The sequence below is a fragment of the Coffea eugenioides genome, chromosome 1 (assembly GCF_003713205.1).
Source record: "Coffea eugenioides isolate CCC68of chromosome 1, Ceug_1.0, whole genome shotgun sequence".
Taxonomy (NCBI): Eukaryota; Viridiplantae; Streptophyta; class Magnoliopsida; order Gentianales; family Rubiaceae; genus Coffea; species Coffea eugenioides.
In genome coordinates, this window is record NC_040035.1 from 37,820,785 (window position 1) to 37,832,320 (window position 11,536).

At 34.7% G+C, this 11,536-nt stretch overlaps 1 protein-coding gene across 1 annotated transcript; it reads left to right on the top strand.

Annotated features, from left to right (window-relative positions):
* Positions 1 to 249: 249 nt before the first annotated feature.
* LOC113776252 (L-ascorbate oxidase-like) lies at positions 250 to 7,068 on the top strand. Its single transcript, XM_027321372.1, has 5 exons — positions 250 to 677; positions 829 to 921; positions 1,338 to 1,550; positions 2,576 to 2,770; positions 5,828 to 7,068. Exons 1-5 carry the CDS (start codon positions 390 to 392, stop codon positions 6,785 to 6,787), a joined length of 1,749 nt encoding a protein of 582 aa, XP_027177173.1. The 5' UTR covers positions 250 to 389; the 3' UTR covers positions 6,788 to 7,068.
* The last annotated feature ends 4,468 nt before the right edge of the window (positions 7,069 to 11,536 follow it).

Sequence of the window (11,536 nt, forward strand, 5' to 3'; positions counted from 1 at the left end):
TTTCATATGCTACTTGGAAAGCACATGGAGGCTCTCAGAAGAAGAAGAAAATGAATTGACCCATGCACAATAAGTGGACATGAAGAACATATGCCCATGAAGCAGAATCATGTCCACAAATAAAAAAATCGAATCACTAGCTTCCATTTCAATTCTCCTCAATAAAGAACCCAAAAAATAAATAAATAAATTGCTATCTTCAAGCTCTAATGTGCCTATGTTCTTATATATAAACTTATGATCCAGCATTCGAGCAGTGCTATATCCTACCATCCCACGTCAAATCTCCCCTGTATCATCCTAGTATCACTTTGATCACCCTCTCTTTTGGTTTTCTTTCTATCTTTATTCAATCAAATTATTTTTGGAGGGTTACTTTTCTTGATAAAATGATTGGCTTTAGCGATACATTTGGTTCAAGGGCTACTATCATTTTCCTGTTCATTTGTTTAGCTCTTGTTCAGAATCCAGCTTTTGGTGCTAAAACAAGGCATTTCAAATGGGCTGTGGAGTCTATATACTGGTCACCGGATTGTGTCGAAAATGTGGTTATTGGAATCAATGGCCAGTTTCCCGGTCCGACGATCCGGGCTCTTGCGGGAGATACCATCTCTGTTGAGCTCACAAATAAGCTTAATACTGAAGGAGTTGTTATTCACTGGCATGGTATAAGACAGGTTTGTTTTGTACCCCTTACATAAAGGGCTTTTGTTCTCAAGGATTGATAGGAAGTTCTTGTTGTGCTACAGTATTATTTTTCTACAGTTTTTCTAAAAATTGCAATCCAAATAAAGCTTTAGTACTGTTTTCTGATTCATTTTTCTTCAGTTTGGAACACCATGGGCGGATGGAGCTGCATCAATATCCCAGTGTGCAATTAACCCTGGAGAAACATTTGTTTACCGGTTCAAAGTTGACAAGGTAAATCAAATCAGAAGCTAGGCCCCTCCTGGCCTGCCCTTTTTCAAACTACTCCATTGAATCATTACTCAACTGCACACTTTATCTTTATGCCTATTCATCTCTCTCTCTCTCTCTCTCACACACACACAAACACTGAGGAAGCCCTTGTAAGCATGCAATCAAACTATTGTCAACATTTTATTAAAGTCAATATTGTGAACTTTCTAACATGATGGCTAGCTAATCAACCTTTACAGCTAAAATAACCTCTTGGTAGCTATTCTACTTGTTATCTTGGTGACATAAAACTTTTTTTTACCTTAGATACAAGGCAAACATAGTTGCACTTTTTTTTTTATCTTAGTCTATCTGTACTATCAACTATGGTTACTAGGACAGTGTCACTACAAAGCTATTGCATTTGTCGCCTGCAGGCTGGAACATATTTCTACCATGGACATTATGGTATGCAGCGATCTGGAGGGCTATATGGTTCTTTGATAGTGGATTTACCAGAAGGTGAAAAGGAACCATTCCACTATGATGGGGAGTTTAATCTTTTACTCAGTGATTGGTGGCACAAAAGCTCTCAGTTACAAGAGGTTGACCTATCTTCCAAGCCATTTCGTTGGATTGGTGAGCCCCAGGTAGAGAAAACAAAAAAACCATCCTTTTTTTTTTGCAGCTAAAAAAAAAAAAAAGCTCCTGTATACAATAAAGGGGTTAAGAAAGCTATTTTCTTTTGTATGTATGTGCGGTACATCGTCCACTTCAACTAAGCTGACATAATTATTACAGAATTCCATGCTGATTTGCACTGCTTAAGTGATTGACTTGCTCCATTTGTCTAGAATAAGTGATCGGTGCATATTGTTTCACCTTCTCCCCATTGTTACATATGAGATGGTTTTATCTTTCTTGATTTTCGGGTGATCTGAGTCTGATGGTTCAAACGTAAGAATGCAGGCATAGCTTTTTCTTTTCTTGAGAATGCTGACATGAAAGATGTTTTCTTCACCAAATATGGAGAATCCTGGATCAGGCACCCTGGGACGTGTGGAATGATGTCTGAATAGTTTTTATAGCTCAAAATTATTGATAAAAGAGATTTGGTTAAGTAATCATATCAAAAAATAAAAATAAAAAGATCTGCCTATTATAAAATGGGAAAAAAAAATTGCTCAAAGGTTTCATGGTCTTACTTTATCAGCTTGATTTGTTTGTACCAACTAATATTCTTGTAAGCGCAATAACTTTTCATTTATATTTGAGGTGTAAAAGTTAGTGATTCACAGAAAGTTATGGGAAAGAAAAAAGGAAATAAGTATAAGGGAAAACATTTTTTTTTCTTCAGGTCTGTGTTCTTGCTTTTTGGTTTTAGTCCTATCAACAAGGGAAGAATTCGAATGGAAGATGAGAAAATTATAAAAATTATTGAAGGGTGGATATTCATATGTGAGGAGTACAATATATTGATAATGCATTACTAATTCCTAATATAATATATGAAAGATATCAAATAAGAGACATAAAAACCCTGTAAAAACCCTGTATTAGTGTACATTAATTTTTTTTTATATTTTGCCATGATAAATTTAATAGTTGATAGAAATTATAATGTTTATTATTATACAAGCTTATATGTCTTCTTTTGGGGATAACCTTTAATTAGACACTTCTGATCAATGGGAGAGGGCAGTACAATTGTTCCCTAGCAGCTCAATTCATCAATTCATCATCAAGCATATGTGAGTTCAGAGGCAATGAACCATGTGCACCACAGATTCTCCATGTGCATCCAAACAAGACTTACAGGCTAAGGGTAACCAGCACTACAGCACTAGCTTCACTCAACTTGGCAATTGGGGTAAAGAATCTACCATCTCTTTTCTTTGCCCATCTTTTTGTTTTTTCTTTTTTTTTTGGTCTATTTGATAATATTTAGGAGGAAAAAAATAATACTTTTTAGATAAAAAAAATGATTATTATCATTTTTAATCTTTAAAATTTTGCATTTAGCCAACTTGATTGTTGCTAAATGTTAAGTCTATCTATAGCACATTTTTTTAGGCCTTGTTCTCGCTTGTTTTAGGTTTTACAAATTCTGATTATAGAAATTGATTATGGAGAATAATCAATTAGAATCACTAAAAGCGATTTTTTTGGGTGATTATAGATTTTAGCTTTTTTTGTCATTAAAAAAATCTATAATCAGACTAAAAAGAACCTAAAACATCAAAAAAACTGATTATCCAAAATTAGAATTTATAATTAGTTAAAATAATCAATCAAGAAAAAACCCTCTCCATACTGCTAAAGTCACTATAAAACAAAAGAAAACAATTGATTAGAATCGCGTATTTGCATTTCATAGACATAGAATATTGAACAAACATAATATAAAAAAATATATCAATTTGCTTTTCCCATTTTATCTTTCTATCTTTTAGATAGATCAGATGTTAAGGGCATTTTGATGGTAATTGATAGAAAACTAAACAACGATGGCTTTTTCCTATAGCGGAACTCTAGCAATCAATATAAGGACGAATTTCCTAAAGAAGCAGACTATTCTGCCTTTGTTATTATTCCCTGTTTTGGAAATGAAATTAGACCTTCTTGTCTGGTAGAAAATATATAATTTAGCTCACTGTCAAATGCATACATGTCCACATTTCATCCTTTTACTTTCTTGGAAAATACTATAAAAAAAAGTTGTCAAGTTGGGTGAAAAATTCTGGCCAAGATGACAAATTCTTTGAGGATGATATGAAGTAAGTTGGAAAGGCCAGGAACAAGTTCTACCAACTTGTGAACCCAAGTGGAATAATCGGAGTATATTCCTGCAGTATACTTTTTCTTTTTGAAAAATTTGTCCCGCAGGGAGGGGCGAGAATTAAAAGTGAAGAAAGGGTAGAAGAATTTTAATTCAAGACCTCTAATTCTTAGGGGTCTTGACCTTAGTATACTTAATTTTCTTGTAGCGAATATATCTCATCAACACAAAGTATAAAGAAAACTTCTATGTCATCTACCATATATAAGCATTTCTAATGGGAACTTTTAGCTTAAACAATAGAAAAATGGATGGTTAAACCACATCAGGCTGTCCATTCAAATTTGATGCACACTTCCTTGACTTAGCTAGCATAATTCTTAAGTAAGAATTTACACCATAGAATAGTTCTAAAATGGAAAAAATTGGTGGTAAACTAAGAGAATGTGGGAGCGGGATTTTGAAAATTCAACCTCTACAAGAGTCGATAGGCACCAGAACATAGATTGCTAATTTTCTTTACAAGTAGTACAAGTTTAACTTATGAAATTATTGTTTACTAGCACAAGATTACCATAAGATGAAAGAAATTTTTTTTTCTTTGCTTGGAGGATTATTCTGAGAGTAAGATGAGAGAATAAAAATCCTCTAAAGTATTCCTGGCAAGAATATGCATTGGCAAGTAGATACAGTTTATGATGTTTACAGAAAACTAATAATTGAAAAAAAAAAAAAAAGAAGAGGAAGGGAAAAAGAAGTAGACAAGGTAGATGCCATGAAGTTGTTCTGGAAAGCGACTAAGGTCCCTTTGTGCTGTAGTGCAGCACACTATGTGGACGTGCAAATTGGTACATAGCATTTTTATTGGGCAAAGGACAATCTACAAGAGGGACCAGTTGTAGACTTGTACTTTTTCAGTAGGCAATCTTTCGGGTAAAACTAAGTCCATGAGTGGTGCCTTTAAAGCTAGATATTATGCATTTGTTTGGATGACACCCATAGATTTGTTGTCTCTAGGATATGATGGCATACTTTTTTCTTTGTTTCAATTGATCCATGTTAGCTTTGCGATGGAGATTTGGCCAAATTTCCTGTACAAGATATGATCAAAGTAAGTGAAATTTCACACACATAAATGTAAGGGGCTCAGACAAACCCTAATGCCTGAAATATTATGTCCCTTCCCAATCTACATCCTCAAAGAAAGAAATATGACATTACATAAGAATGATTGAATTTCTCCCTCCCAAATATGATACAACTTTTGAAAGTAATCATATCAGAACATAGTATAAATTAAGAAGGTTTTTCGACATGTATATTACCATTTTATGTTCTACATACATGGATGTTTGGACAAAGATTTGATTCATTAACTTTTTTGGGTTTTACTGGTTTTATATAGAAGTCAAAATTTTGTACGGTAAGCATACATCAACACCAAATCCTTCTTGTAAAATCTCCATGAACCGAAGTTTTCTTGATTAGAACAAACGTTGAGATTAAGGACATATGAATGGCCAGACTTGCCTGCAAATTTCTTGCATGCCTGTGAAAGGAATCAATCAAAGCCTTATGCAAGATTGGACCAACATATATATATATGTACTTATTTAGCAATGAGGGCCTTGCACGAAAGTGCCCGTGATTCGATTTTGTTCTGGTTGTGGCAACTTGCAAGTTACAGAGAAAAATAGAAAACGTAAGAAGTAGAAAATTATCACATTAGACAAGAGATATTTGCGGCAGTAAAAGATTGTAGAAAGGATAATCAAAAGGTCTAGATTTGGTTTCACGATATTTATTTATTGGACTATGTAAGATCTATTGGATTATTCGAAACCATGTTTCTTTTTCCCATATCTGCTTAGGTTATCTTTCAAGGATTAAGTCAGTCCTAACTCTTGACTTAAAGCTTCTTTTAAATGTTGCTTTTGAAAGTTTAATGCTTGTTATCTTAGATATAATTGGTTCCTATGCTTATCTCTTAAGAAAACTCGAACCAGTAGATATTATTGAAGTTTCTTTTTTCTTTTATTATATGAAAAATGATCACTGAAAGGGATAGGTCAGAGCATATTCTTCCTTTGCTAAAAACAAAAAGAAATCATCAGATATCTGATTCCCATTCTTTTCTCATTTCTACAGAATCACAAGCTAGTGGTTGTTGAAGCTGATGGGAATTACGTACAGCCATTTTCTGTGGATAATATGGACATTTACTCTGGTGAAAGCTATTCAATCTTATTCACAACTGATCAAGACCCCTCCAAAAATTACTGGATTTCATCAAGTGTAAGAGGAAGAGAACCAAAAACCCCTCAAGCCCTAACAATATTGAACTACTTTCCTACTTCAGCATCAAAACTTCCTACTTCACCACCACCTATTGCTCCCCTTTGGAATGATTACAATCATAGCAAGGCATTCTCTAACAAGATCCATGCTCGAATGGGCTCTGCCAAACCTCCCAACACTTATGATCATCGTATTATTCTCCTCAGCACTCAAAATCGTATTGATGGATACACTAAATGGGCTATCAACAACGTCTCATTGGTCCTACCTGCCACTCCCTACTTGGGATCCATCAAATATGGCCTAAAGAATGCATTTGATCATAAAAATCCGCCTGAAGATTTCCCCTCCGACTACGATGTGATGAAACAAGCTCCAAACCCTAATTCAACATATGGTAATGGGGTTTACATGTTGAGTTTCAACAGCACTGTTGATGTTATACTCCAAAATGCAAATGCATTGGCGGCAAATGTGAGTGATATCCATCCATGGCACTTGCATGGCCATGTTTTTTGGGTTTTGGGATATGGAGAAGGGAAATTCACTAAGGAAGATGAGGCAAAATTTAACCTAAAGAATCCACCACTGAGGAATACTGCTGTGATTTTTCCATATGGATGGACTGCTCTAAGGTTTGTGGCTGATAATCCAGGAGTGTGGGCTTTCCATTGTCACATTGAACCTCATTTGCATATGGGAATGGGTGTTGTTTTTGCTGAAGGCGTTGATCGTGCAAGGAAGGTACCTAATGAAGCTCTAACATGTGGCTTAACAGGGAAGATGTTCCTGAACAATAAGGGTCATTGAGATTAAATCAATTCCCTTTGCTTTAATTCAGCATTTGGAGTTTACCCACTATTAGTGTAGTCCATTAAGTCCTAGCTAGAATGGTTTGGTATTCATGATCCGCGTGTAAGATTAGACGATTGTGATTATTGTACTGAAAGGTGGTTTAACAAATTCATAGATATTCTCGTTATTCAACTAGGGAATTGAGAGATAATTTAGCTCATTTATCTGAATTGTTTTTTTGTTTTAGGCAAGAATATAACTTTTTATTAATGATAAAGATGTAATCTGTGTTTTTGGGTTTTGCCAAGAATATAACTTTGTATTAATGGTTAAAACTGTACTGTACTTTGTATTTTTGCGAACTATTATCCATTGAATACTCAAAAATCTAGGATTTTTGCGACTTTACTGTGTAAGAGTCTGACCTTTTGGGGGAAAAAAAAGAACTAATGAAACTCCTAATTTTTCATGTTGATTATATTGTGCCCAAGTATGTATTAACAGCCTCTCATCTCCTTCCTACAATCTACACTACAATCTCAAGACTATTCAGAACAATATCTCTACGTATATTCTAGTTTCTACATCATTTATCAAGTCAAAGAACTTTAGATTTTAATATAGGAAAATGACTAAAATAGTCCTTCACATTTCAAGAAAATTATTTTTGGCCCCTTACATACAAACTTGTACAAAATACTCCCTCACATATAACAAATGTAAAAATTGATCATAGAACCTATTTCGACCAAAATTCTTGCTAAAAATGGCACGCCTAAATCAAGTGCTTATACTTCAGAGGCAAAATATGAAGAATAATAACAAGCACCTCAAGAAAACCTTCCCTCTAGTTTCTTTTCGCGTCTCTTCTTTATCAAACCGCCACTCTTTTTTTCTCTTTCCTATCTACCTGTAACCCTTTTTCTCTATCTCTTCTCCCTTTCCCCTTGGCCTCCAGTAGTCCATAGATTGGGAGAAATGGTTTTGGGACGATGAAAAGAGAGAAGGAAAAAGGAAGGGAGAGATTGAAGAGGAGGAGAACTGTGGGTCATAGTGAAAGGAGAGAGAGTGGCGCATTGGTGGGGAAGAAGGGGAGAGAATAGGATGGCAGCTTAGAGGTGAGTAAAAATGGATAAAGGGAAGGGGTGGTGAGAGGGCTTTGTTTGAGGAAAATTTTATTTGTATTTCTATTTTGTCCTGAAAGTATGAACATGTGACTTGGACGTGCTTTTTTAGTCAAAAAATTTGGTAAAAAAATGGGTTGTCGGACCAAATTGACATACTTATTATCTGCGAGAGACAATTTTGTGCCCTTTTATATGTGAGGGACCAAAAGAAAAGACTGGAAAATGTGATGGACCATTTTACTCATTTTTTCAAATTGAAATAAAAAGTTGGTTTGACTTGATTAATGAGACATTCGTGGGCTAGAGCTTCTTTTTATTGGGCTCTTTTGTAATTTCGTAAATTAGATGGAATTGGGCCAATTGGCTGTAGCCGTCACGGTCCCCTGGTAAATTAGCGGCACGGGAATCTTATGTTGCTTACATTATGAGGCTTATCTTTTGTTCCATTTTTTTTTTTTTTTACTTTTGAAAATGGCTAACGCATGTTTACCAAAATTACATATATCTAATTATTTATAGGGGAATGATATGACTATGATACAAAATTAGGAAACTAAAAGTACAGGGTAATTCATTGTATTAGTTTTAGTTTCTTATATAGTAGTTTCATCCCATATTAAATAAATAGGGGAAAAGTAATAAAGAGATAATTAATAAAATAAACAACGGTGAGCTTATACTAGCTTTTCTAACGGATAAAATTGGGTATTAATTAGCAAGATAAGATGTACTATTTAACCGATGGGCACTGATTAAAATATATTTGAGTGTCATATGTTTGAAAATGTAAGATTAATTAGAGTGAATAAATAAATATAAGGGAGGGTAGGTAAGATTAAATAGAGAAAGTATATACATACAAGGAAAGATAATAATTATTAGTATGTATATATACATGAAAGATTGGGTGAATTTTAGATGTGTTAACGCATGCCTAAAAATCTCTACGAATTTCGTAAACATATTTTTCAATCACTTTTTTATCTCATATATATCAGATTGTTTGCAAAAACTCCAGAAAATTACAATCCAAACACGAAAATTTGAAGTCTGAATCTATTGAATTACTGAATTCTTAAGTACCAAATTTGATACAATTAAGTGCATATTATATTAAATGATAAGTAAATAACTTATGACATATTTTTTAGAGCAAGTTTTACGTAAAAATTCAGTATTTTTACTAATCAAATATATTTGAATCCGTTAAAATTTGAATTTATTAAATTTAAATTTAAATATTAAATTAAGTTGTCAAACACAACAAGTAATGGTCAAGTTTGACTGACTAAATGGTGGTTAAGTTAAACTCATACTCCACCTCAAACACGTGTTTTGTCAAACTCAAGTACAATTCCACCACCATTTGGCTCAAATAAACCCCCTCTTATTCGCAAATTTCCCCTGGCTTCTTCCCTACTCCAATGTCCCAACTGCCTTGAAGTCTCAGCTGCCAAATGCCAAACCCTCTATCAACTACTACGACTATGTACAACTCACCAAGCATATACTCATATATATATAGACCCACATTCACCCTAGCTATCCCGCCGACAAAGTACTCTGTCGAAAGCATTATTGACATCAAAAAAAAGAAAGAGGCATATTTCAGGTTTGTGCGTGAATCTAACGCTTTCCTTTCCAAAGCCTGATTAGGAGCCAGAAAACTTGATTAGAAGCCGTTAGATTCACGCACAAACTCGTAATCTGTCTATCTTTTCATTGCAATCCAACCTGTTGGAGGTTTCTTCAATCTGGGTGATATGATTCTTTGACTGCATAATTGGCTTTGATTTTACCTGTATAATAAATTGTATGAATCGTGGAGACCAGATTCTTTTGATTATGCAAATTGCTAATTAGTCCTAATTGAGATGCTTATAGTCACTCTGAAAGGTAATCTGAATATGAAATTAATATCGTTTATTAGAATCAGTTAGAATATATAAACATGTGAATTTGCAAAATCTGAGCTAATACTACTGTAAATATTTGTTAATAGTTGTTGAGTATGGTATTGTGGGAGAGATTCATTAATTTTTGAATATCCTAATTTTCCGCAATTAACCTGCCGGAACCCATACATGGACATTTCCCTTCAATCCCAACTTTCGCTATCAGAATTGTAATCTGTCAGTTTGGAGGTTTCATAGCATCAAGTTCGTGCATTTCAATCGCTGAGCCTGTACATGTATTCTCCTGATCAAGTTTATCGTTCATGGAATTGTAGGCAGCTAGGTGCGGTGTCAGGTTACTGTCGTATATATGTTTCAATCTTACTGCCTGAAACAGAAATCTGACTGTTCAACTTTTACTGTTGTTAACGTGCTCAAGTGAGGCCCAAAGACAGGAAATGATTATGTTTTTTGCAGTGCAGGTGAAAGTCGGTATAGTCTTGTAGTAGAGTATGTTGGTTTTCCTTTTCTCTTGCTGCTTTTGAAATGCATTTTGTTCTGGTAAGGCTTCCATCTATCGTTATTGTGCCTAGTAAACTTCTCCCCAAAATAGTTGGATGAAAATATCTCCAAAATGGTGCCGGAAACCATAAATGGACACATCCCTTTATAGTCCTAACTTCCGCCATGAGAAAATAATCTGTCAGTTCAGAGGTTTCATAACAGTAAGTTAATGCATTTCAACCGCTGAGCCTGTACATGTGTTTTCCTAATTAACTTCATCATTCATGGAACTGTAGGCAGTTAAGTGCTGTATCAGGTTACTTTCGTTTGCATGTATCATCTAAATGCCTGAAACAGAAATCTGAGTGTTCAACTGTTACTGGTGTTACCCTGCTCAAATGCAGCCCAAAGACAGGAAATGGTTACGCTTTTGTAGGTGAAAGCTGGTATAATCTTGAAGTCAAGTATGTCGACTTTCCTTTTGTCTTGCTGCTTTTTAAATACATTTTGTTCTGGTAAGTCTTCCATTTATCCTTATAGCACGCCTAGCAAATTTCTCCCCAAAATAGTTGGACGAGAATGACTTGAGGATTTCCTGATGATTATACTGTCAGATTTGATACGATCAACTGAGGCTTAAAGTCCCTATCTTCAAAAAGATTCATAGAATCTTTGTCAACTCACACAAAAGTTTCCCATGAGGAGAAAAATACTTCTCCTAAGGATCTACTGCACTTCAACTTTTTGGAGATTAAATATGAGGTCATTGTTCATGGCTAGTTCAATGTTCTTGCAGCTTTCAACCTTGATGGTTGAGTGGAGGTGTTAGAAGGCTGTAGGTTGTTCAATAGGGATGCAGGAAGAGGATTTTAAGAACTAGAAGTACTGCAAATGTTTAAAGAGTAAGAAGAGTGTTTTTCCTGCACTGTCACCTGCGAACATTGGTCATGGAGGTAATATTGGGTATTTGTCATCCTTTTGGAAGTTATTACGAGTGAACACGTACTGGTTGGTTCTGATTATTTTTATGATGTTAACATTTCCTTCGTGTCTAGATCAAGTTCAGTTGGCGGATTCATTTGAATCCAAAGGTTGTACTAGACTACTGGTTTGGTTCCTCTCTTTTCATTTTTATGAAGCATGTAAAGCTCCGTGATCTCCTAGTTCAAAGTATGGTTTTGCATCTAAAACTTATGTATCATTTTTATGCAGGGAAAGGCAATAATGGCATTGCTGAT